The sequence below is a fragment of the Crinia signifera genome, chromosome 1 (assembly GCF_055691185.1).
Source record: "Crinia signifera chromosome 1, ASM5569118v1, whole genome shotgun sequence".
NCBI lineage: Eukaryota > Metazoa > Chordata > Amphibia > Anura > Myobatrachidae > Crinia > Crinia signifera.
The window spans coordinates 57,148,133-57,170,198 of record NC_139217.1 but is presented as its reverse complement, the minus strand read 5'-3'; the positions used below and the strand labels follow the sequence as shown (position 1 = coordinate 57,170,198).

Here is a 22,066-nt window from a genome sequence, read left to right as displayed (position 1 = left end):
AGCAACAGACACACTTAGGGGTTAGATAGGGTGGGCAAACCATCCCTTTCATCCTGGACACATATTAATGACACAGGTTGTGCGGATGGCTGTCAGGTCGATTTTAAGTGCCACTGAACCTGTGTAGTTAATCTGTATCCTGGAAGAAAGCCTCATATAGGTGAGTAGAGTTTACTGGTGATTGATCTTTGTAAACTAGATTCAGTATGGCATAAATGGAGTATGGACAGGCGTGGCTTAGACTGGAGTAACAAGTGGTCAGTGCCCCTGGGCCCTCCTCTAGCTAACCACACCCTGCGGTCTGCATGTATGTTTTGCACCATAATTTTGTGTTGATTTGTTCTTAGTAATGCTTTTGAGCATGGGAGTGGGTTATTGCTACAGCTTCCCCTAACTGGCATTATGACAATGATTTCTGGAGCAGACCATCAGCAGCCAAGCCATGCTTGATTGCACAAATGTACTGAGCATTCCTGAGAGTTGTGTAACTCCCCTGCCAGGCTCCATCATATAACAGACACTGAACTTTGTTTGCCGAATTGTGATTGGTGCAGCGCGTGACATGCTTCTCACAGCTTTGTCATGGGTGGGTTTGGATTGAGAAGTAGCAGTATGACTGTGAGGTGTTTGACAGAGTACAGGGTAGAGGGCCAAAATCAGGCTTTCCATGTAGTATGTATGCATGTATGTATAGGTGTATGTCTCATATATATAGTTATATATGTGTATATATAGATATATATATATAAATATATATATATATCTATATATATATATACACACACACCTGTCACAATGCATGTTTCAAATGTTGGTTTGACTATGTTAAATGTATGCATGAATATCATTAGTCATTTTTCATTTTGAATTTCCTCCACAGATGAGCCTGCCCAAGCAGAGGAGGGTCGCCGTGGGGCCCTTCTAAGAATGAGATCCTACATGCGGCTGATTTTGGCCGAAATGGACCGGCTCATAGATGGGCCAAATTAATTTTTTTCACATTTATTTTTTGTTATTTGTATTAATAAATAGTTATTTAAAGTTCAAAGTTGTCCGTGTTTTTTTCTAACATGCAAAAGTATATGTGTAACTTGTTTAAAATCTTTTAAATAAGCTAAATGTAAATAGTGCACATAGATGTATGTTAGGGTCACATGCTGTAAGGGTTAATGTGTGTCATGAATGTAGTAGGAATGTGGGTCAGTATAGATGAGCATTTAATTGATTGAAATTGCTAACAATCCCTTTTTCAGGAGGTTGCCTAATAGCCTAAGTGGGTCATGTGATCGCTGTGTGTACTCAGTACAAAAGTGTTGGATTGTGCGTAAATACTCCGCATCGGGGCGTACGGACAGCTTTCCGTACGTTCTCACGCAGTAAGACCGTGCTTGTGCGGGAAGACCGTGCAAGAATCTGTACGTTTCCCCCGCACGTGCACGGTTTGTATGTCGTCCGTACACACGCCCTGTTCTTACAGAGTGAGTCCGTCCGAATGTGGAGGACACATGGGCGTTTCTACGGACGATGCCCGCACGCTGCCGCACAGCGATGCGTGCGGCCCGCACCGTAAGAATTCGGGAATATCCGCACCGATCAGAATAAGGCCCCCAGTGAGGAAGATACAATGGAAATACCTTGAGATGATGCACAGATATACCTTGGGAGATGACACATAGGCCAGTATTCAATGCTCCCAATTCACCGGGGGGGGGGGGGGTTTCGGCGAATTGGGCTGTTTTCACTCCTTGAAGTGAATCTTTTTCACTGAAAATCTGATTCTCTATATTCAATGTTCACTGTTCGCCGAAAGCAAACAGTGAATGCCGGCCAGTTCTCCATTTCATGCTCGCTAGAATTCGCTGGTGTATTTCAATGGGGTTTTCACTGGGATTCACAGAGAGTGCATTCGAATTGCTTTCTCCTTGATTTTTGCCACGATTCACCGTTTTGCATTCAACACCTTTTTAAGTTGAACAGTAAAGTGATCTTTTAAAATAAAGGTTGTTGTTTTTTTTGGTGTCAAAAAAATCTGAATTTTTTTTTCTGTGAAGGGGTATGCTACTTTTATTCATGTGCTTGAAGCACATGAATGAATATATATATATATATATATATATATATATATATATTTCTCTGTATAACTGGAGCAGGTGTCAATGGAATATGGCATTGCTTGTCCTTTTATACTGAAGATCTCAAAGAATTTAGGTTTTGCAAGAAATCTGTTGCTCTGTTTGTCTATAATGGTGTACATTCTGGTGGCTTTCTCAGATTGCCCTTCTGGGTAGACCTTGACCAGACAAACCTTGGAACAGCATTTGGGATTGCTCTCCTTCCCGCATACTTCCATGCACGATGAGGAAACTGTGGTTGTAGTTCAATTTTGGGCTTGTAGCTCCCGCCATGTTTTGCAATGGGGTTAGGCGCTTTTGAAAGATTTGAGTTCTCCGGAGGTAGAGTAGGATGTATGGCTGTAACGTGTCTGTCGCTATTGCATTCATGGCACTTGATGATAGCTTTACAGTATTTTGCAATGTGGTCTGAAGAGGCACAACACTTGTAACACACTCCAAGCTCCCTTATAGTATCTCTGCGCTCTTGCAAAGTCTTAGCCCTAAGCCCACGACATTCCTTTAGAGGATGAGGCCTTTTGTGGATAGGGCACATACAACTGGAGTCCCTTTCTTTAAGAGCAGGAGCATCTTGCTCGGTGGTGGAGGGCACAGTAAGTGGGACATTAGTCTTTCTGACAGATACTGTTCTCCTTAAGTCTCTATGTTTGGCAGCAGTGTTATCATACCTTGAGGATCATGATGAAGCTGCTGGAATAGGTTCAGTGAAGTCGAAGCTTGGATCATTCTTCTTCTGAGCTTGGTCACTGATAAATCTGGAAAAGTAAGAGAAAGGGGGAAAGGACACTTTGTGTTCCCTTTTGTATCTGGAACCCTGGTCTGCCCATTTTTCCTGCATGCCGTAAGGTAGTTTGGATACCACTGTATTCACGCCATGAGCAGTGTCAAGGTAACTCAGTCCTGTCAGACAAGGATCTAACTTAGCTAGCTCTAATTCTTTTAATAGGTCACATAGATCCTGGAGCTTGCGGCTGTCTTTGCTAGTTATCTTTGGGAAGGCTTGAAGTCTTTTGAATAAGGCACTTTCTATAGCTACAGAACTGCCATAATTATGTTCAAGTCTTTCCCATGCTGCAGCAAGACCTTCCTCTGAGTGGCCGGTATGAACCGCTCTTAATGTCTTGATGCGTTCTGCAGATTCTGGGCCTAACCAGTTGACAAGCAGGTCAAGTTCTTCCTTGGTGGTGAAGTTAAGATCATGGATTACAGCTTCAAAGGTCGATTTCCAGGCTCTATAGTTCTCAGCATAGTCATCAAACTTTGAGAGACTGGTGTTTATAAGCTCCTTGCGTATCATATATCTGGCAAGGTCAGACATGTCTGTTCTCCAATTCCTTGTGGCTGGATAAACTTGTGGTGTCGCTAAACGATGTAACATAGGAATTCAGGTGTGGTGTAGTCACTGGAGAATCTGCTAACTTGTACTTATAAATTACCTTGTCATTGGTAGGTGGCAGCACTTGTTGCTGTGTGGGTATGTCTGTGTTGTAGATTAGGGGTGGCATCGGTATGCGCAACTTAAAAGCTTCTGTTTTGAGAGCTGAATCTTCATGGTAAGCAGGCGGTATAGGTGGTAGTTGCTTTAGCACATAATCAGCAGTGCGGTCTGCTGGGTTTTCCACTTTTCCTGGGATCAGTATCTTGGCCTAATGCTTGTTCCAGGACTTTCAGTTTGGCTAAGGCAGCTGCTTCTTCCTTTTCCATTTGGAGGATATTTGCCTCAGCCGTCATCCGTGCCATTTTTTTCTTACCTCTGCTTCCTTCTTAGCAAAGGAACTTCTTACACAAGCTTCTTCTGCATCTGCACGGATTTCTGGAATGAGACAATCTGGCAGATGAGGATGTAAGTTTGGTTGAAGTCGATCGATGTGACCTAACTTCTTGTAAGTGTGCGATGTGGAATTCTGCTTTATTTTTGGCATCTTGAACTAAAGCATTATTTCCTTGGAGTAGAATCTCTATCTCAGCTAGCTCTGCTGAGGCTTCATCAAAACCAGAATTATCCAGGAATGTGATGTATTTTGTAGACAGTCTCTGGTAGCGATCATAGGCGGTAGATAAGCGATTCAAAACCATGGTTAACTCTGCTGCATCATTGTTAAAGTGTGGGAGAGCTGCTGTGTGGTGTTCCGCTCTTTCCCATAAGTCATCTAAATTCCTCTCTGGTTGTCTCAAAATTCTCTCTCATCTTTTGTGTCGGTTTGGACGCACATGGACGCACGTTTAGGGCGTACATCTTGTTCTTCAGTAAGCTTGAACTCTGCTTCCTGTACATCTGAGTTATCAGAGGCATGATGGACTTGCTTTTGTCCAGCCACAGAGGAATAAACAGAACCTTTTGTGGACATGTTACAACTTGCTCAGAACTGTCTCTTGAAGCTAGAACTGTGCTTTAACTTATAGGTGGAGAGCTGAGTTAGAAAGCACGTGTGGCCATTTGTTCTCATAAGATGGTGGCCAGCTCTAAACTTGCTTGCAGACTATTTGTATACATGCAGATGCCATAGACTTCGGTTTGCTTTGACTATTCTGCCACAGATGCACGTGAAGGTAATCTCTGATAGTTGTGAGTGGCAACGCTTATGCAAACAGTGGAAGATAGTGAACTCACTATGCTCATTCCCTTAGCAACATCAGTTGCATGTAAAGATCCAGTGAGGAAGATACAATGGAAATGCTTCAGGTAATTTATTGCTGTACCTTGAGATGATGCACAGATATACCTTGGGAGATGACATATAGAGGTCAAAGCAAAGTCCTTTCTGCAGCTCAGGGGAACATGTCTGCCCCAGAGAGGCACAGAAACTGGAAGTGAGCTCACAGAAGAGGAGGAGTCACATGACACATACATGGTAATTATTACATCCATAGATAAACTCACAGAAGTTAATATAACAGTGGCCAGTAGATGGTAGCAAAGGATAACAAATACAGAAGAACAATAAATCATGTAACATACAAAATGGTGGATTCAACTTGAGAACCCTAACTAGGGCAGCACAGCTTCTAATGGAGCCAGTCATTCTGGGTGTGACACTTGCAAAATTTATGTTTAGAATAAAGAGTGTGTGACGTTTATTGTCCTGCAAGGAGGGGGAGTCAGCAGTAGTGATATAGACAGATTTCAATTAACTCGCAGGGGAGGAGAGGTGCCCCCTTGGGAGCAGGAGCCCAGTGGCAGATTACTCCATTTCCTCCCAGAGTGACGCCTCTGGTCAGTGGTAAGATCTCATTGGAATCTTTGTGTTCAGCTTTGGAAGTCTTATCTTCAATAATACATTGTTACAATCAGGGCCAGATTTAAGGGCCAAATGGAAGTGGTACTGAAAATGTTTATAGGGCCTATAAGGAAAATGGAACATACTTGCCTACTTTAACCCATTGAGTGCCAATGTTGCAGTGCGCAATCCTTTAAAATATGTAATAAAAATGCCAGCACCACTCACAGCGACTGTTCTTTTAGAATAAATACATACAAATACAGCCGAGTCAATTAATTGAAGTTTAGTTAAATATTGCTCCCAAAAAAAGAGCAGTTGCTGTGAGCAGCGCTGGCATTTTTAATGGATATTTTGAGGTTCTCTCACAACAGCGTTAGCTCTCAAAGGGTTAATAAAAAGGGTTTGCTTGACAATTTTCACACCTAATTTGAAAAATTTATTTGGTATTCAAAGGGTTAAGTCTTTCCTCTCCAGGAGAAGCCAAGAGAGAAGACTCTCTGTTGTATTTTGGGGGGGCGGGGCCGGAGCGTGATGTAATCAAGCCCCGCCCCCATCACAGTAAATACAGCAATTCCTGGCATAATAAATAATGTATTGAATTCACTACTGTGCATCAAACGGTCCATCATAATGGAACAGGTATGCAATATTTTGCTTTCATCCATATAACCTACTATTCTAATGTGGTAATCAGACCAATTTAGTACATTGAGTTAATCCAATGATAAGACAAAGTACACAATATACAGCCACAGGTTAGAAAATACATAATTGTCGAAAGGTAAAAGGTAGACAGTAAGGTCAATAGGTTTTTTTTTTTCTTTTTTTGGTTTTCAGTTTGTATGTTACATCACATGTGAGCACAATCAGTGGAAATGTGTACCCATGCAAAATCAAGTAAAAGTTTGGAAAACCCCCCAAAAAACTCATGTTGACCATTTTTGTGTACTGTTGTTATGTCGACCTTTTGTACCTATTAACATTAAGCCACTGTCGACTTTTCCTCTATTGACCTATTGTACTTGTCGATCTAATGCATATGCAACCATATGGCTTCATCCAGATACAGGTTATTAGGGGAAACTGTGTGTTGTAAATAGGGGAGGGGCTGCAGCTCAGTTCAAAATTTTAATGGAGAGCCACACCCACTGCCACCAACTGCCATTCCAAACTGACTCATTGGCAGTGGGTGCGGCTCCCCTATTTGAATTTTGGATTGTGCTGCAGCCCCTCCTCTGGAGCCACCACTGGTTGTAAACAATAATGAGGAACTTTATATTATCCCCTTACCGACACAGCATGTTTTTGCCTTCCTGACAGAGGCCTTTTTTTCAAATCTGACATGTATCACTTAAGTGGTGATAACTTTTTTTTGCTTTTACTTATCCCAGTGATTTTGAGATTGTTTTCTCGTGACACATTGTACTTTAAATTAGTGGTAAATTTTGGTCGATACAGTTTTTTTTTGTGTGAAAAATAACAAAATGTCGTAAAAAAATTGAACATTTTGCTATTTGCAAAATGTAAAATTTTCTGCTTGTGAGACAAATAATCATACCACTCAAAATAGTTATTAACTAACAAAGACCATATCTAAACTTTATTATTACATCATTATTTCAACTTTCTTTTATTTTTTTTGGACACTAGGGGGCAGCAGAGTCTAAATTTTACACATCACACAGTAAACGCTGCTTTTGGCTGTTCACGTTTGAACAGCCAATCGCAGCGATCGCCCATGGCGGGGGGCATCGCTGCCCCCCCTGGGCAATGAGGGAAGATGTCTGCTGTCAGGGACAGCAGACATCGTCCCTCTGTCACCGCGTCTCTAGACGCGGTGACACTTTGAAGTCATGACGTACATTTACGTCATGTGTCGGGAAGTACATCCCGACCATGACGTAAATGTACGTCAAATGTCAGGAAGGGGTTAAATTATTCTGCAAATATAGCCCTGATAGCAAAACAAAGTTTTTAGCAAATGGACAAAACCATGCTGCACTGTGGGGGGGAAGATGTAACATGTGCAGAGAGAGTAAAGGTGCGTACACACGGGACAATATGATCGCTGGCAATATATTGCTAGCAATATATTGCTCAGCAATCATATTGCCCCGTGTCCCATTTTCATCTGCGACCGGAGATGGTCGCAGATGAAAATTTAAACACTGCTGGGTGAAGAGGCAGGGGATGTCGCTGGTCGGAGGAGCATGTTCCTCCGACCAGCGACCATTCAGGGGCTGAAAACGGGAGCGCGCACCCGGCGATTTATCGCTGGTGCACACTACAATCACTGGCAATATGGTCGCTCAGCGACCATATTCCCAGCGATTTCCGCCCCTATCGCCCCCGTGTGTACACAGCATTAGATTTATGGGGACTTATTTTGTTTCTGTGCAGGGTAAATACTTGCTGCTAAATTTTTAAACTGACATTTAGATTTCAGTTTGAACACCCAGGGCCGGTGCAAGGCACCGGAGCGCCCCAGGCGAGTCGGGGTGGGGGCGCCCCGGTGCCGGGCGGGGGGGGGGGGTCGGGGGTCTGGGGGGGTCTTGGTTGGTACCTGCGTAAAAAAAACTTCTGTCCCCGGCGTCCCTGCTGAGTGCTGGTGTAGGGGTGTCCGTGCCGCCGGGGGAGCCTGCGGCGCTGTTATCGTGTATACGCTTGTCGCGCCCGGCGGGGTCCCTACAGTGCATAGAAAATAACTAGCGCTATGCGCGCGGCGTTATTTTCTATGCTCTGTAGGGACCCCGCCGGGCGCGACAAGCGTATACACGATAACAGCGCCGCAGGCTCCCCCGGCGGCACGGACACCCCTACACCAGCACTCAGCAGGGACGCCGGGGACAGAAGTTTTTTTTACGCAGGTACCACAGTGCAGGGGGTGAGGGGCGAACTGCCGCCCTCCAGGTGCCGGCGCCCTAGGCAAATGCCTAGAGCTGCCTAGTGGTGGCGCCGGCCCTGTGAACACCACATTCTAACTATCTCTGCACATGTTACATCTGCCACACCTGCAGTGCAACATGGTTTTGTCTATTTGCTAAAACAAAAAAAGTGCTTTGCAATCAAGTCTGAATCACCCGTCACCCCCATAGTCACAGAAATCCTATGTGACTTCTGAAGTGCTTATAGGGGCTGCTTCAGAAATGGGAGTAAAGCAAAACAGGGGGAAAAAAAGTAACTTTATACCTTGGCAAAAAAAAACATGCTGCACTGCAGGGTTCAGATGCAACATGTGGATAGAGAATTTTATTGCATACAGTACCTCCCAACATGACCCTCTCCAGGAGGGAGACTGGACTTCCCTCTTGCCATCACCTGTTTTGAACAGGTTATTAAGCAATAAGAAAGGTTTCTCAAGATAGGTAATTAAGAGGGAAGTCTAGGAATAGAGTATTCTGTCCCTCCTGGAGAGGGTCATGTTGGAAGGTATGGAATTAGATTTGGGTGGGGTGTGTCCAAACTCAAATCTGAGTTGCAGTTAACAAATAAAGCTGTCAGCATTTGTGGGGTACTCGCAAAAGCAGCCAAAATGAACACTTTATGCAGCCAGTATATATATGCATATCCTCCAACATGACCTATTGCATTCGGTACACCATGCTCTGCTCCTGGACTTCCCTCTTAATATATGAGTGCCAATTACCTAGTTCCACACAAGTGCTGGCAATCATACATTAAGAGGGAAGTCCAGGAGCAGAGCATTGTGTACCGAATGCAATAGGTCATGTTGGAGGGTATGTATATGGTACATGCCAAAAACATTAATATATTTGCACCCATTGCAGAACAAGTTAGTTTGATGCAGATGCAAATGCATTTTTTTTTTTGCTATGCTGCCAACTCTGAGAGCCAGCCAGCCATAGTAATTTAGTAAAAACTGCTAAATTCACAGAAAAATCAGAAAATTATAATACTTACATGTATGTCCAGGTAAAGTGCGGGAAGAGAGTCCATGCACGGCCCCTGTTTTAAAAATCAAGACAGGTAAGTTGTTATAGTGACAAGGTGGTTGCAATGCTCTCCTATCTGCCTTGTGTCTTCCAGGTACTTACTGCTGGCACAATCCTCTGCAGCGCTTGAAAAGACTCCGTGATTTCCTTGCTCAAAGACACCACTCTAGAATAGCACGTCGGGGGAGCGGAGTTTGTGGCAAGGAAGAATATATTAAGTGCTAAGAAAGTCAGCAAAAGCTTCATTACTGTTCTCAGTTTGTCAGCGAATAGCTGCTAATAGTTCTTTCTGTGGTTGGTAAATCAATGGACACATAACCGGGCAGTCAACACCAATTTATACAAACGGCCGGATCCAGGGGGGAAAAGCTCCAGGCTCTGAGCCAACAGGGGGGGAGATGAATGTTTATGTTTCCAGCAACGTCAGAAACAAGAGTTTCACGGCCTTAACAAAATAATAAAAAAAAAGGTAGAGAGAGGATGAAAACCAAAACACAGATGGGGAAAATGATTTCTGCTGAAAGAAAAGAAATACATTATATTTATTTCCCATCGTAGTTACTGCGCTTTATTGAGCTTGTCAGTTTCATGAACTGTTTTCCTATTCAGTAACAATAAAAAAATTCACTGCTTAAAAATGAAAAATATTGGTTATGAATCCTAAATATACAAATGGAAACATCCCTGTGTCTTTTTTATTATTGTATTGTTAAACCAGTGTATTCCAGTCACAGTAAGCATACTACCCATGTGTACCGATTTTTTCAGGACAATCCAAGTTTTTTTGGGACTAACTTGCTGTTCCACCCGCGGGCAGCAGTGTAACCCGTTGGGGGGTAGTTGTGGGACTACATGCACACAGCATCTATTTAATGGGAGAGAGGGGCAGGAGGGCAGGCCAGCACCTAACAGAGAGTTGGGCATGCCCCCATACTGCCAAAAATTGGGACATGGCTCGCAATGGTGGTATTCACATGAAACCACACCCCTTTACCATTAAACCATGCCCCCTGTCCAGCAGCTCGACGAAACATCCCTTTTTCCAAGGAGGAAATGTTGGGAGGTATGCAATAAGTGGTGTGTTGTCATCATAACATCAGTATTCCCAATGTCGATACCAGGATATTGAAATGGTCTGAATGTCACAAAATGAAGAGACAGACAGCACAGTCCCACAGATAACAATCTGGAGCATGTGCACAAATTAAGCTGGACAGCTTCTAGGGACTGCATCCACTGCAGCCCCCAGATGCCGGTTAGGGCAGCTGTAAAAGCAGGGGAGTGTTTTCAATACGTTGATCCCAATGATAGGCAGCCTCTGTGGGTGGATCTTTTACAATGTGCAACCCAGTTATGAATACACCTGTATACCAACTATGGGGGGTATTCAATGCTGTCTGGATATTTTGGGTAGCTGAAAAATCCAGACATGCCTATTCAATGTGGCGGTTTTCGACTATTTTTTGGGCCGTTTTCTTTCTGACAAAAACATGTGGATCTGCGAGTTTTTCCCGATCCTTGTGTTTTCCAACAGTGACCATTTTTTTTCAACAGTTGAAAAATTGACACTAAGATTAAATTGGTCGAATGTAAATTCAACTGAGAATTGTTGAAAAATGCAGATATCTCTGACTGTCAGAAATATTGGCATAGCTTAAATATCTCCTCTAAGAGATCTGTAAAACTGAACTGTTAGAGGTCCTTGCATACTGCAATTGGAAAGCACTGGGGGTGGCCATGGTACAAATGGTGCTCCCTTAACCCTTTTAGTGCCAAGTGAATTTTGGCAAAATAGGTGTCAAAATTGGCAAGCAAACATTTTTGCTCATAATAACGACCTGTAAAGTTTACCTTATATAGGAAATATAATTTTTTTATACACAACATTTTGTATTTGAATTTATATAACAAATGTGAGCGACGCTGGTAATTTTTAGCGGATATTTGGCACACTTCTCCCAGAGCTGTTGGCACTCAAAGGGTTAAGTTAACTAGAAGCCAAAATGGATTACAAGTTTATATTCTTTTTTTTTGTTTAAAAAATAAAATCTGGTTTGTCATTCAGTAAATGTCTATAAATAGGAAACCTACCTCATAATTACTAAAAAAAAAAACATCAATATAATCTGCTGGGGTTTATTTGGAAACCAGTGTCGTTACTAGAACTTTTGTACCTTCCTGCCCAAAAAATTTCTGGCGCCTACCTTCCATATATTTAATATAATTTTTGTACCTAAATGTTTGTTGCTAGGGGTTTTCTGCTCATTGCCAGGTGTTACATACTTGTTTCTAGGGCTTTCATGCTCATTGCCAGGGGCTACATTCTTGTAACCAGGTGTTTAATGCTAATTTCTTGGGGTTTCTTTTTATTGCCAGTGGTTTTTGTTTGCTACCAGTGGGTTACATGCCCATTGCCAGGGGGTTACATGCTCATTGTCAGGGACAATATATATATTATCCAGGGGCAATATATATATACACTGGTTAAGGATATAGGCTACCTGCTAGGACCTCTAGCATCTATCCATTTGTCCAGTAGGACTTCTAGCATCTATTTCCTCCAAGGTGGCAGCCATTTTTTGGAGGGACATTTTCAGCAGATTTCAAACAGATGGCCAGACCCATTGGAATCTGCAGAGACCATGCACCTCCACATCACCATTACCACAACGCTGTTACCATTCAGATGGACTATGATTCAGAATTGGAACCTGTGCCAAGCTCAACAGTAGCGGAGCAAGGCACCTTGCCCAAAGCATGCTAAGCATTTACACTCATTTGGCTTGTCTGTGGTTAAACATATGAAGTTGGCAGAGGTAACCTAGATTGTAACCTTCTTCATAGTCTAAATTGCTATATAAGAGAATCCCTACTTTTTCTATATCTTAAGCTGATAAATTTAGAATATAAACAGCCTGACAGAGAATAGAACTCTGGGGTGAGATGTCTCTTAATAGTGGGAGCCCGAACCTCACAATTGCCCAACTCCAACCTACTTGTCCAGATCTCTCCATATTTTTTGAGAATCACCTCTGAATAAAGAAGATTGTTCTTTTGCTTTGTTAGTCTGTGATGTCAATGTGGAGGTCAAAAGGAACAAAGCTTAGAATTCCTAGAAGAGCCTCAGAAATTCTGTTTTCAATCTCAGGACCAAACAAAAGTTTTCCAACCCAATGGCAGCTGTACAAAGATGTATTTGTTTCTTTATCTGCATTCCAAGATATCTGCCATAATTCATGATGTGCCACAACAGCGAGCCATGAAATAATTGAATTTAATCTGCTCCTATTTTGATCTGTTCTAGAATCTAAAGGTGTCCACACACTACAGCATTTTTTGGGGCCAATTTGCTGACATTACTACAAATTATTCGCAATCACACTCTGGTGGATCTTTAGGTGCATCTTCTGATCTTCCCTGCCACTTGGGTATTTAGCACTTTGGCAGTCGGGTATTTGGGATTTGGGGCGCTCGGGCGTGTTCGGGCATTTGGGTGCTCAGGTATTTGGGCGCTCAGGTGTGTTCAGGCACTCAGGTATTCAGGCGAGTTAGAGATTTTGGGAGCCAGGGTATTTCGGTGCTCAGGTGTTCAGGTGCTCTTGTGTTTGGGGGTGCCTGGGTATTCAGGCGCACAGTTGCTCCAGCATTTGCAGTTGGGTGCTTGGGCGCATTCAGGCGATCGTTTGTGTTACAGTGCATGGGTGCTGAGATATTTGGGCACATTCGGGCGCTCGGATATTTGGAAGTTGGGCTGCTCAGGCGCACTTGGGTGCATTCGGGTAATCGGGCATGCTCAGGCACTCAGGTGTTCATGTACACTCGGACGCATGGGTATCCAAACGCATAGGTATTTGGAAGCTGGGCAGAGCGTTGGAAACCCGGCTGTTTCTCTTACAGTAGGTCCATCCATCCACGACTCTGCCGTGCGGCCATTTAAAATGACGCGCCGGGTCCGTACAAGTTATAAATATAATTCATTAAAAATGATAGTTTTGCACCTGGACTCACCACCCACAAGTTCCGCCACTTTAGCAAATTCATGATAATACGTATCAAACCCTCCACCCCCACTACATGGTTGGCGCTTCAGCTGCCCCGGAATGTACTACTTATCGCATTTTCTAATAAGTAGAAACTTTTAAGCACAATCTGAGCATGCACTGTACCAAACACATGCATCTTTGCATATCTCTGGGAAATTTTCAGTTGCATGAGCATGGGATGTTAATTTACCGGAAGGTGCGTACACATCTGCAATCCCCAAAGCCACAGCGGAGACCCAGCGGCGTGCAGGCATGGACAAGTGCATACACCGTTGCTGATACCGGCGGGCAACGATGGCGGGAGGGGAGAGCATTCTGCATGGTCATCATTAACAATCCGTCCCGCCCTCTGTGCATGCACAAACGACAAAGGGGGCCGTTAACGACCTGCGTGAGTGCACATCGGCCATCATGTATGGTTCCGGGATAGAGGATCGACCATATTTAGGTCGACAATACCATGGTCCACCACTAATGGTCAACGGCGTCTACTTAGACAACTAAACTTGGTCTATAGATAGATAGTGACGCTAAATCGATGCAACAAGGATTAATGGAAACATGGTCCACAATAGCAAGGTTGACATGATTTTTTTGTGTTGTTTTGCTATTGAATATATGGTTTGCTGCGCTTTATGTCCACTTGGATAATAAAGTAGGAACCAAGTGGCCTGGCACCGAAAAAACACGATGAAACTTGTGTCGGCCTTGCTACTATTTACCGCAGCACTGTCTATCTAGATGCCGTTGACCTCTAGGGGTCAACCATGGTATTGTCAACCTAAACAAGGCCGAGCCGCTGTTCGGACACGGTCATGTACAATACAACGTAGACACTAGGCAATAAAATGAGCAATATCTCCCAGAAGGGCTAAAATGAGAGATATTGCTCATTGTATCGCCCCGTGTGTATGCACCTTTACTGCAGATTTTAAGATTAATGTGCGCCACCTTCTGAGTTTGGAGGCCATCACTGGTGCAGCGCATGCGTATCAGCATCCTGTTTGTGAGCTGCGGATACATTTCAGTATTCCCATGCTCATTTGGAATGTTTTACAAAGAAAATACACTATTCATTATCAAGGAAGAAAAACATACACAGATCAAAATGTATTCCTGTCTGCCATGCATGAAAGCCTGCATTATACTGTGAGAAAAATCTCTGAGAGCCATCATTTTCTGTTGGACCCGTTGCACAGAAACAGAGATGCATTCTTTTAATGTGAAAGGACATTCTGTCTGGAAAGAAATTCCACGCAGACATCTGAAAGCATAGAATCCAGCGCACGCTCGTATTCTCCCCTCAGTAATACAGTAATTATCGTCCTCTCAGACATCGGATCACCGAGCAAAAAGTACAAAAACATACATTAGTATAATAAATAACGCCTACCGAAATCAGGTCAGGACTGCTTTTGGCAACTGCTTAAAGTACCCTTCTGTTTTCTTCTGTGTTGACAAGTCTAAAAATAAAATAAATGCGCCAAGCTGGAAAAACAAGGACTTATAAATGGGTCTTTCTAAAAGAAATGGAGGGAGCATTCATTTTACTTTTCCAAAAACACATATTTTTTAGGTAGAGATGTTTGGGCGAAAGGCCGGGATACAAATCTCAGCAATGTAAGAGTATGACGTGACAGATTTAAGGCAACAGATTTATCAGGAAATTGGATTTTATAGAATGACCTACAATTATTGGGTCAAAATTTTGGAACAGAAAATGTCACTGTCATTCACTGAATGCCGATTCCCACGGGAAAATATCAATCTAATTAATATTTTTTTATATTAATGATAACGGCCTACTTGTTTCACCAGTTAGTTGCAAGTGCCAGGGTCATGGTGATGTGATTTGCTTTTTGTCAGTAAAGCCACACCCCATGCTTTGCAGTGCTGTGATTTGCAGCATCAAAGTGGGTGACCGTGTAGGACATAAGCGCACTTCACCTACTATAGTAGAGGGCCGGCGGCAGAGGGGGTCAAAGGGTTCACCCATACCGGGCCCTGGCCATGGGAGGGTCCTCAAGGTTCTCTGGAATTCTGGGACTGCAAGCATGACTGCGGCAGTGCATTGTCTAGCAATGGTTTAGAAAGGCAGCCTCCTGCCCGACTTCTGTACCTGGAAGGGCCTTGGTACTTCTCCAGCTCCCCACCCTACTGAGTTTAGTGATATCCTGTAATAAAAAAAAAAAACAACAACAACATTCAATATGCAATGTAACAAAAAATATGCTGCATAAGGATGGCGGGGTTAAAGGGGTCCCCAAAATATCTATTACCGTCCCTGAGTAGAGCGAAAGGAAGTATAGACCAGGCGTAGGGTATGTGTGAGGGTATATTAATGTAGGTAGTACAGGCTGGAGTAGGATAGGTGTGATGAGATACTAATGTAGGTAGTATAGGTGGGAGGAGATACTAATGTAGATAGTATAGATGGGAGGAGGGTCGGTGTGAGGGTATATTGATGTATGTAGTATTGGTGGGAATAGGCTGTGAAGATACAATACATTAATGTAGGTAGTGTAGGTGAGGGGAGGGAGGCATGAGGGTACATTATGTAGGTAGTATAGCTGGAAGTAGATTAGGTGTGAGGATACATGAATGTAGGTAGTATAGGTGGGAGGAGGGTAGGCATGATAGTACATTAATGTAAAAAGTATAAGAGGGAGGAAGGTAGGTGTGAGGGTACAATAATGTAGGTAGTATAGGTGGGAAGAGGGTAGGTATGATAGAACATTAATGTAGGTAGTAATAGGTGGGAGGAGCATAGCCATGATGGTACATTAATGTAGGTAGTATAGGTGGGAGTAGGGTAGGTATGAAGGTACGTTACTGTAGCTACTATAGGTTGGAGGGGGGTAGGTGTGATACTACATTAATATAGGTAACATACAGTAGGTGGGAGGAGGATAGCCATGTTGGTACGTTAATATAGGTAGTATTGGTGGGTAGAGCATTTGAGTGCTCCTCAACAGTGACATATTGGGTACACACTAGATGATGAGCCCGATATGTCAGTCCGATCTGCTGGAATGGACGCCATCTTGTCTGGTGTGCGCCCAGCTTTACAGCACAACATAACGGAACGCAGTTACATTGCAGGACTAATTTTGACAATAGTACATAAGCGTAATGCATTGTAACTAATGGCTGTAGGGGCCAGTAATTGTTGATACTGCCTTTTTTAATTAAAATAAAGGAAATATTATTATTATTTTTTTTAATTGGAGGCAAATTGTATAATGTTATCACTGAGTTTAGTTTTTTTGCATTTGTGACCTATTCAGTCTAGAATTTCAATGTCTCTGATACGGTGCTCGCCTTTGATTACATGTAGGTTTTCCAGATTCACAGGGGTTTATTTACTAAGATGGGAGTTCTACTGAAGATAAGAAGTGTTGCTATGGGCAACCATCAGAAATATCTTATTTATTTAGCATCTTCTAGAAGATAATAGATAGAATCTGATTGGCCGGCCATAGCAACATCCCATCTTCATTAGAACTCCCATCTTAGTAAATAAACCCCTCAGCTGAGCTACAGCTGCACCACAGGTCACCATACATTTTTTGATCTACAAGTCCAAACACCATGAACTATTCAAGACTGCCGCAATTATCACTTCCACCACCAGAGGGCAGTATTCCTTAAGATTTCTCTAGTTCATTTTACGTCCAGAGAATGAATTAAATGTTCACTACAATTTAGACAGCATTGCACATCAGTAATGTTGCGTCTCTGATATTGTTTAACTTAGCATTCATGTGCATCATACACGTAACGTTATGCTTTCTAGCAATATCTTTTCTTTTCCATTTAATTTAAAATAATTGAAACTCACATGGGCCAGCATTGAAATATAATTATTTAGGATTTATTAACATTACCTTATATATCGCACACATAGTCTGCAATAATTATTGTTATTGACCATTTTAAATTATGGACCAGCCGAGTATTTATCCAGGACACATTTGTGTATATTAAACTACAATCACAGCAACTGCTTATGCAATAAAACACATTGTCAGGTGTGCATTTTACCATCTGTGCCAGTGATGTGATTGGGTATAGGGCAGATGAGACAATGAGCAAGGTGCATGATACCCAGAGAGATATCAATCAAGCTCTTTATCTGGCAGTTACATGCAACGCACTGAGCAGCTACCTCAAGCTGTTAATATGTTAATACACTCTCTCTAAGATCACAACAGCTGTCCCCTCCTCTCTCTCTCTCTCTCTCTCTCCCTCACCATCTCTCTCTCCCTCTCTCTCCTCTCACCCTGTGCACTGATATGCTATGAGCGCCACATTAATAAGTAGCAGAAGCTATTGCAGTGTGTCATGGGAGAGATGGATCAGCTGCATTGTGTCGTCTGGCTTCAAGCACAACAGAGGATTCCCCTGCCCTAACAGGAGTCTTCTACACCCACCCAGCTGCTGGTTGTAAGACATCCCTGCTCTGAGCGTGAAGAAGAGAACATTACAGGCATGGAAGACAACCTGAACAGTTCATATATTTGATATATATATTTCTTATTCTTCGTTTGTGACCTGGAACCAGGGGTATGAGGGACAAGAAGAAGGGAGACCTGCCTTTGGAGTTGCTTGGGTCTTGTGGTGCAAGATTCTCATTAGTCCTAAAGTGCAATGTGTCTGTGTTGTAAATTGGATTGCCTCTCTCTTACCTGAGATGCTACGTTCACACAGCGGCTATTTCTGTTGGGGATGCTGATAACCTGGTGGATTATTATGGGAGCCAACCACTCGCACAAAACTCCAGTGTTTGATGAGAATGAAGAAGGTAAGGAGCTGTCCGTGGTACCTAGTGCTGAACGGACAGCAGCAATCACGTACGCTCTGCTGGCTGTGTGGTCCCCTTATCTTGTGCATACTTTAATTAACTTTAATACTACTTATCAGGAGACTTGCTGATACTTTCATTCTACCTAATATTGTCCTATCAGGTCACTTAGTATTAATGTGTACTGTGAAGTTCTGTTTGTTTCTGAAGTCCAGACTCTAAACCGAGTTCCTATTTATCACAAAATGAGTTTATATAATGTAAGAATCCATATCAATATTCCTTTATTTTAACTCATTTTGATTTCGTATTAACGCATGTGCCCAGATGGTATGGTAATTATGAATTTGGTGCTTTTAATGCTAAATTAAGACATTCAATGATCTACTATAGATAAGTATCTGAAATTAACATAGTTGACTTGTTTATTTAATGAATTGACTGATTGAATAAATGAATGGATGTAATTAAACCATATAGTCTATGTAACCCTACTAGTATTTCTGAAAGATTATTGTAGTAGGATAGGAATCACATAAGTGTAGAATGTGTAGAGATATATTATGAAGTGATTTCTCTGCATCTCAATCCCAAGGGATTATGGCAAAGGTCAGACAGACATCATACCATCATAGATAAGTGTCTTTAATTAACATAATCTGATTTTAAACTCTAGAAACTCTGTTTCATTCTTCCCTATATAACTTTAAAAGCTATTTTCTTTAGTAAACAAGTTACAGTATATATGCTATCGTCAAAGTTTCATTATTATTATCATTTATTTATATGGTGCCATAAAGGTTCCGCAGCGCCTAACAATACACAAATGAGCAAAAACAGATAACGAATTACAGTACAAGACAATTTAGTACAAATACATGGTAAATATGGATAGTTGCATCAGGGGACTGGACACTGAAGTAATTATAAGGGTGGCAGAGATGTATATATTCTAAGAAAAGTACATGAGGAGAGAGGGCCCTGCCCGTGAGAGCTTACATTCTAAAGGGGAGGGATAGTCAGACTGGGGTGACACAGAAGGGGTAGCAGTGAGCATAAACAGAAGGTTAGGATGAGAGATGGTCGGGTTTTATGTAGGAGGGTGGGAAGATGACAGCTTAGTCTTTGATATTGTAAGTCTAAAAATGTGCTGGGTCATCCAAGAGTAGACAGCAGAGGACAGTTGGAGCTACAAGTGAGGATAGAGGGAGAGAGATCAGGAAAGGAGCAGTAGATTTCAGTATTATCAGCATAGAGATGATATTGGACATCAAGTGAGCAGATGAGCTCACCCAGAGAGGACATGTAGAGATAGAGAAGAAGAGGACCAAGAACAGAATCATGGGGGGCACCTACTGTCAGTGGAAGAGCAGGAGAGGTGGAGTCATTAGAGGTACAGCTGGGCATTTTCAAAACTGACAGTGCAAATACAAGCCTTAACAGTGATAGTCTAAGTTTTTTGCAGATGTCAACATGGTGATATTACGTCTGAATATCCAGATTAAGCAGCCAGAGGTAGTAGGTGGAGTATAAAGTCAACTCACTCAGAGTAGTCCTTTGGTTTTCAGAGTTGTTGTTGTTTTCTGTCCTTCTTCTTCACTTTGGTAGAACACCGGTATAACGCTGCAGTTATGTTTAAGTTATGCTGCACTTTAAAATGACTATGCTCAAAGCCTATACAGCCCACAGCCTATGTAATGATCTTTAAATGCAGAAACAATGCATGTGCTCTCCTTAATTGGATTCTACCCACCTACTCCCCATCCCCCCTACTACAATGATTAGTAATAAAAGGGGCTTACATAAGCACACATGCATTCCATGCATTGTAGTTTAGAAGAAGAGAAGTCTCAATGCAATGCAACATTTCATTTTTTAATCTTTGCCTGATGACGATTAAAAATCGAATTGTTGCATTGAGACTTCTCTGGAGTTCTTCTAAACTACAAAAGACCCGACTGCTGCTGCTACTGCTGATTATTGGCAGTGTGTGTATATATATATATATATATATATATATATATATATATATATATATATATATATATATATATATATATATCAATACACACATATATATATATATATATATATATATATATATATATAAAACAAATATAGGTGCGCTGACACTATTAAGTCCGTTCAGTCCAAGGAAACAAGTTCTTTGGATGTATAATCCACACCAGTCCAAATGAATTTTACTAGGTGCAGCTCCCCTCTGAATGTCCCGATTCCCACGGGACTCCAAACGTAATTTATATAAATTTATATATAAATACACAAACATATATATGTAACCCTACTTCTCTTTCTGAAAGTTTATTGTAGCAAGATAGGAAATACATACACATGGAGCAGCTCCCCCCCCCCACCCTGTGCGCCAGCCACACCTTCCGACAGAAGTGGGCACACACGAGACACTCTGTCAGAGCCCTCCGACGCTCTCTGCCGGCTCCCCGCAGATCCCCACAGCCCCCACTCCCTGCCAATCTCTCTGAAGCGGGCAGGGATGCCGCTCCCTGCCACCTTGCTGACGGGGACGTGTGGGCGTGTGAGCCACTCGCGCGTCCCCCTCAGATGGATCTCTTGTCCACCAGCCTGCGCCAGCTCAGGACATCTGGCGATCCTGCAGGCTGGCTGACAGGCGCTCTATCTGTAAGTTTAGAACGTGTAGAAATATATTATAAAGTGATTTCTCTGCATCACAATCCCCGGGGATTATGGCAAAGGTCAGCCAGGCATCATAATACGGATTACCTGTATCACTGAATGACTGAAACAGCTTATTACTGCAGAATACACGTTCTACAGTAGGTCAAGTCTACACATTAATAAGTGGAGCCTGTGAAATATAATTGAAAGTCTTCTGTATATTATGTTCTCATCAGTGTAGGAAATGTCACCATGGTGCAAAGGGACCTTTACAAAGTGTGAGCACCCAGTAACCTTTTTATTAACCAGTTGTTGCAGACTGATGACAGTATTATATTTTGCATAGTGCTGTAGTGAATGCAGTAAAAAACTATTGTCACCAGTGGTTGGACGGAAGGCTATAGAGGAGAGCAATACTATCTGTCCGGACACAAATACTGATACAGATACATTAGGTGGCAGATACATAAGGTGGCACCTCCAAAGGCTACGAGCATACTTGGCAATTCCAGCATGGTCATCTGTGGGGAGAATACAAAAATGTGACTTTCTTAACTGTCATTTTACAGGCTGTGTTTGAACACAATGAAAGGAGCTAATTGGTTGGTACTCTATCACCATGGAGGGTGGGGGGGATTTAATGTGGCATTCCGACTGTTGGATCACGGGCTGTTTTCTGTTAGTTCGCCTGTAACTTGACAGACGGAATTCCATGTTCTGCCTGTCGAGTGTCGAAAAGTGGGCATGTCGGTAAAAACGGCCGTGGATCACTGGCGTAACTATAAGGCCGCAGCCCCCGCGGTGGCGGGGAGGCGCCGGGGGTCTGCGGGCGCTATTTTTTCTCTGCCAGCTCCCCACTGCTTGTGGGTGCAGCGGGGAGCTGGCAGAGGGGTCCGTGCGGCGCGGAGGTACCTGTATTCAGGGAGAGCCTGGAGGTCCCTGTGCCGCTGAGTATGATGTTGCCGCCGCCGGGGTCCCTGCAGTGAAGTGGAAATAACGCGCTATCTCCGCCGGAGATAGCGCGTTATTTCCACTTCACTGCAGGGACCCCGGCAACATCACACTCAGCGCCGCAGGCGCAGGGACCTTCAGGCTCTCCCTGAATACAGGTACCTCCGCGCCGCACGGACCCCTCTGCCAGCTCCCCAGGGGGGTCTTTTAACGGGGGGCAGCGGCTAAATTGTCCGGGGGGGGGGGGGGGCGGCGAAATTGTCCCGGCGGGGGGGAGCAAAATTTTTCGTTACGCCACTGCCGTGGA

The 22,066-nt window shown here is 43.0% G+C and overlaps 2 protein-coding genes across 4 annotated transcripts in view; one reads left to right on the top strand and one right to left on the bottom strand.

The window, feature by feature from the left end:
* CYTL1 (cytokine like 1) overlaps positions 1–19,801 on the bottom strand; it is a 28,086-nt gene extending 8,285 nt beyond the window's left edge. The window contains exons 1-5 of one of the 3 annotated variants that reach the window (XM_083155984.1): positions 19,698–19,801; positions 15,469–15,523; positions 14,743–14,812; positions 9,409–9,823; positions 9,275–9,319 (exon numbers count right to left, since the gene is read on the bottom strand). In XM_083155984.1, coding sequence (XP_083012110.1) covers positions 9,275–9,319; positions 9,409–9,552 — 189 coding nt within the window. In that variant the 5' untranslated portion in view covers positions 9,553–9,823; positions 14,743–14,812; positions 15,469–15,523; positions 19,698–19,801. Of the gene's footprint in view, positions 1–9,274; positions 9,320–9,408; positions 9,894–14,742; positions 14,813–15,468; positions 15,524–19,697 lie in introns of those variants that run through there. The other 2 variants (XM_083156073.1, XM_083156161.1) reach the window with 2 other exon arrangements.
* STK32B (serine/threonine kinase 32B) overlaps positions 17,490–22,066 on the top strand; it is a 209,339-nt gene continuing 204,762 nt past the window's right edge. The window contains exon 1 of the mRNA XM_083155858.1: positions 17,490–18,153. Coding sequence (XP_083011984.1) covers positions 18,078–18,153 — 76 coding nt within the window. The 5' untranslated portion in view covers positions 17,490–18,077. The remainder of the gene's footprint in view (positions 18,154–22,066) is intronic.